Here is a 5,000-nt window from a genome sequence, read left to right as displayed (position 1 = left end):
AACAGCGATGAAGCCAACTGCCGTAAGTGACAGGGACGGGACTGGGATGAAGGGATTATGGGATGAGGAAGTACCCCCTGGGCACAAAAACAAAATGGGCTATGTGATGAAGTTGCCATCACTAGGGTTGCGATTGTGCTCTGACTTTCACGCGAATGAGCCTGGCTCTTTTGGTGTAGCAATTAGAGCCCCAGTTTTGTACCCCAGAAGGACCGGGTTCGAGTCCCAACCGGGCAACTCTGCTCCCCTTCGCTACAGGCTTGTCCCTCATTTCGGTAATGGGATTACGATGCCAACACTGGTGGATGGGTGGGAGGATTTTCTGGTCCAGTGGGCCCTTGGATCTGGGCCCCTTAGGCCCATTCATGAACCCACCCTTGCGTTAAGTGCCTTTTGCTACACCAGCCGTGGGGCCATGACAATCACAGAGTGACAGCTGTAGAAAGACTTTTCTTAGCCAGTAGAGAAGCTTCATTAATCCTAGAGGGATCTTGTCGAGCAGATACATTCATACATACATGTACATCTCCCTCTGCCACAGCTGATCCCAAAACAGGTCTGCAGCCAGATGCCTCTCAGTACTCGAGCGTCTTCTGTACTGATGTTGCTGATGTCACTTGATGAAAGTGAAGAATATTGAGAAGAAAAGGCTGTTGAATGTTAACATGACAATAGGGCTTCTAGGAACGGACTAATAGCTAAAGCTTACACGGCATGTCAGTCCATTATTAGAGGAGAGGATGAGGAGGATATCAGTCATTGTGTGGTTTTGCTTTTGTATGGATGATCATCTGAAATAGTAAATGTGTTTTTGTGTGTGTGTGTGTGCGTGTGTGTGCACGTGTGTGCGTGTGTGTGTGTGTGTGTGTGTGTGTGTGTGTGTGTGTGTGTGTGTGTGTGTGTGTGTGCGTGTGTGTGCACGTGTGTGTGTGTGTGTGTGTGTGCGTGTGTGCGTGTGCGCGCGTGTGCGTCTGCGTTCATGTGTTGTAGAGCCTGTGTCTCCTGCGGTGTGTGAGAAGGATGAGTTCAGGTGTAGTAATGGCCGCTGCGTCAGCCCCACTCTCGTCTGCAACTCCTTCAACGACTGTGAGGACTACGGCTCAGACGAAACTAACTGCGACAAGAAAGGTAGGTGTCCTTTTCTGTCTGTCTCTGCGTGTGTATGTGTGCGTGCGCACGTTTGTGTGAGTGAGAAAAGGGTGGGAGTGTCCTCCAGTCTGTGTGCTAGACTGATCTCTCAGAATTCTGGAAATATAGAGAAAGCACTAATGTTTATTCATTTTACGGAAAACACTTCCGTGACTATAGCACGGAATTTGGGCAAAATCCCAAAGATCTATGCCCAAATCACGGAATTCTGATCGATCATGTTGCTGCGATTTCCCACTTTGAGAGGTTGTGTGGGTGTGTGTGAGTCTACGTCTTTCAACAAGGAGAAAAAAGAGAGAGTGAGAGAGAGAGTGAGAGAGAGAGTGAGAGAGAGAGTGAGAGAGAGATAGAGTTAGAGATTGTGTGTTAGCATGCATGTTTTACTGGCTGTCTCTGCCCCCATGTAGACTCTGTGTGTGGCCATGAGTGCAGTGGTAGTGATGAGACGCACTGCGTGGTCAACGGCACCGTCTCCTACTGCTCCTGCAAGACAGGCTTCGTCAGGACCGGACACTACTCCTGCGAAGGTAACACGCACACACACATGCATACAAACACACACATGCATACAAACACACACATACCACACTACTACAAAGACTTTACAAAGGGTCTACAATTTGCCAGACTCATAGATAACAATGATGTATATAACTAATGGCAAATTATCTATTTAACCCGTTATGACGCTGTGTTGTAAATTTGCTGTTACCAGAATGGCAATGACCAAGTCGTAGTGCATTACTAAAGGCCCTGTGTTATGTCATAGTATTCTAGTACTTTGGTAGTTCACTTTTCAATGACTATTACACTGGAGGTACAGCGTGCATTAAGAGGCTACAGTCACTTTGTATATAAGTCTCATGTGTTCCTCCTCTCCTCTCTTCTCTCTCCTCTCTTCTCTCTTCCCCTTCTCCTCTCTCTCCTCTGCCGTCCTCTCCTCTCCCTTCCCCCCCTGTCCTCTCTCCTTTCCCCCTATCCTTCTCTCCTACCCTCTCTCCTCTTCTCCTCTCTCATCTCCTCTGCCCTCCTCTCCTCCAGATAAGGACGAGTGCAGTCAGTTTGGCATCTGTTCACACATCTGCAACAACACCAAGGGCTCCCACAAGTGCCTGTGCCACAAACACTTCACCCGCGTCAACGACACCTGCAAAGCCGACAGTGAGTCATCGCACAAAGTATAGGAGACAGAAAGTTGTTTTTTTTATGTCTTTTCAGTAGTTTTTTACAATGTAAAGACTGCATAACTGTAGCATCTACGAATTCGTAAGTAAATGGTAATATAAAATGTAATAGGGTGTAGATATCCCCAAAAAACGTCAATGCTTTCAATTATCATATATATATATATCATCATATATGTCTCTGTTCCTCCCCACCAAACTAAGTCATCTCAGGAGTGGGAGTGGGAGTGGGAGTGGGAGTGTGTGTGTGTGTGGGAGTGTGTGTGTGTGTGTGTGTGTGTGTGTGTGTGTGTGTGTGCGCGTGTGTGTGTGCGCGCGTGCGTGTGTGCGTGCGTGCGTGTGTGTGTGCGTGCGTGTGTGTGTGTGTCACAATCACACAATCATTTTTTAAAAACGTCACTCTCTGTTCCCTGTCAGCCATCTCGGGCGTAGGCAAGGTGCTGTACATCGCCGACGACAATGAGATCCGCAACCTGAACCCGGGCTCGCCGCGCCTGGTCTATGGCCAGACCTTCCAGGGCGACGCCTCGGTGCGCATCGACGCCATGGACCTGCACGTCAAGACCAGCCGCATCTACTGGACCAACTGGCACACGGGCCGCATCTCCTGCTACGAGCTGCCCCCGCCCTCGCCGGCCTCCAGCCGCGCCGCCCCCGCCCGCTCCGTTAGGCAGGCAGAGACACCGCGCCTCACACACCTGGAGGTGAGCGAGAGAGAGAGAGAGAGAAACAGTCACAGCACTCCTCTGGGTTCTCATCTGAGTTGAGAGAGAGAGAGAGAGGGAGGGGGCACTGTGTGTGCGTGCGTGTGTGTGCTTGTGCGTACGTGGGTGTGCGTGTTTTGTGTGTGAGGTCAGAGACCGAGTATGTCTGATACTTCTTCTTCTCTGTCAAATACACGTTCAGACAGACACCGTGCACATATTTAGAAAGAGAGAGAAATATCCTATCTCTTTCTAAATCTCTCTTTCTCTCGCTCTCTTCTTTCTCTCTCTCTTTCTTTCTTTCTCTCCTCACTCCTTCATGTCTCATCTCTCCCGCATCCCTCTCTCTCCCCCTCTCTCTCCTCACTCCCTCATGTCTCATCTCTCCCACACCCCTCTCTCTCCCCCTCTCTCTCCCCCTCTCTCTCCTCACTCCCTCATGTCTCATCTCTCCCACCCCCCTCTCTCTCGCTCCCTCTCTCTCTCTCTCCTTTACCAGATCTCGGGCCTGAAGATGCCGAGGGGCATCGCTGTGGACTGGGTAGCGGGCAACATCTACTGGACGGACTCTGGCCGTGACGTCATCGAGGTGGCCCAGCTGAGCGGGCAGCACCGGAAGACTCTCATCTCCGGCATGATCGACGAGCCCTACGCCATCGTGGTCGACCCACCCCGAGGGTGAGACGCATACGCACACATGCACCTACACTAACCCTTTGTTGGAAAAGACGATCGTCGTGTGATAATAAATAGAGAATATAATCATTTGCCGAAGCATGCTAGACCCATATCAAATCAAATTGATCAAGTGACGATGAAATTAGTTTGCTGCTGATGTGGGTCTAGCAGGGCTACAGTGCTGTAGGCAAAGTAATAACATCAATTTTGCACACAAAGAAAAATAGTATGCACTCTACAATCTAAAATGATGAAGTGAGGAGGCCTAAAGCCCTCTGTATGCTTGCTGTAGGATACGTGTGGCGGCCACGATTCGCTCACGATTCGCTCATTTACTTGCGTAGTTTATGTCAATTTTATGCACGTTAGATACTGCAACCAAATGCGTGTGTTAGGTGCGATATCTTCAAAACTCGCTGGGGGTGGTCGCACAAAAGACTGCACAGTTCCATGCGAGTGCTTCTGGAGAAAACGACGATGGCAGCAACTTTTCAAGAGCGTCTCAAGCTTGTCCGAAATTACAAACATTCGATTTCCGATCATACTTCCCCGTTGCACTTAGACAAAAGAACGTGCAAAATGTAGAAGTAGTAGCAGTATCGTCTCCTTGCCCAGGAACGCTGTTCTGTCTGCCCCCTGGATGACACCGCCAGTATTTTGTATGTTGGTCTACTGCTTTTAAAGCAAGCATGTGTAGTCGGTTGCTCGCAGTGACGCACGCAATTTGCGGCTCGCAGCAAGCGTACCGAGGGCCTGAGTCAGGGATGTCAAACTCAGGCCCGGGGGCCAAATTTGGCCCGCAAAGTCATTTTATTCGACCCGCGAGATCATTTCAAATATCTATTACAGTTGGCCCACATACACCTTAATGTATAGCGTAACATGACTTGAACATGAAATTTGCTGTGTCACGGGATGTGCAGACACATTTGAACTAACAAATATGATGGGAAAGAGTGTGTGTGAAATTTAACTATGAATATGAAGTGCATGTACACACAATTTTAGTCCATTTTAAAAAATAAATGTTGAGTTCGGCCCGCGACTTCGTTCCAGATTTTGATTTTGGCCCTCAGTCAATTTGAGTTCGACACCCCTGGCCTAAGTCATACTGTCTCTTCACAGTAAAATGTACTGGGCTGACCGAGGCAACCACCCCAAGATCGAGACGGCAGCCATGGACGGCACCATGAGGGAGACACTGGTGCACGAGAACATCCAGTGGCCTACTGGTAAATAACACACACACACACACACACACACACACACACACACACACACACAC

The 5,000-nt window shown here is 49.2% G+C and overlaps 1 protein-coding gene across 1 annotated transcript in view; it reads left to right on the top strand.

Moving 5' to 3' along the window:
• LOC134462691 (low-density lipoprotein receptor-related protein 1-like) overlaps positions 1–5,000 on the top strand; it is a 260,688-nt gene that overhangs the window by 243,761 nt on the left and 11,927 nt on the right. Inside the window, exons 73-79 of the mRNA XM_063215836.1 lie at positions 1–22; positions 991–1,128; positions 1,557–1,676; positions 2,191–2,310; positions 2,751–3,037; positions 3,537–3,715; positions 4,841–4,947. The exon at positions 1–22 is cut by the window's left edge and continues 101 nt beyond it. Of these exons, the coding sequence (XP_063071906.1) occupies positions 1–22; positions 991–1,128; positions 1,557–1,676; positions 2,191–2,310; positions 2,751–3,037; positions 3,537–3,715; positions 4,841–4,947 (973 nt within the window). The remainder of the gene's footprint in view (positions 23–990; positions 1,129–1,556; positions 1,677–2,190; positions 2,311–2,750; positions 3,038–3,536; positions 3,716–4,840; positions 4,948–5,000) is intronic.

The sequence above is a fragment of the Engraulis encrasicolus genome, chromosome 14 (genome assembly GCF_034702125.1).
Source record: "Engraulis encrasicolus isolate BLACKSEA-1 chromosome 14, IST_EnEncr_1.0, whole genome shotgun sequence".
Lineage (NCBI taxonomy): Eukaryota > Metazoa > Chordata > Actinopteri > Clupeiformes > Engraulidae > Engraulis > Engraulis encrasicolus.
The sequence above is the reverse complement of the archived record's forward strand: the minus strand, read 5'-3'. Positions and strand labels throughout refer to the sequence as shown.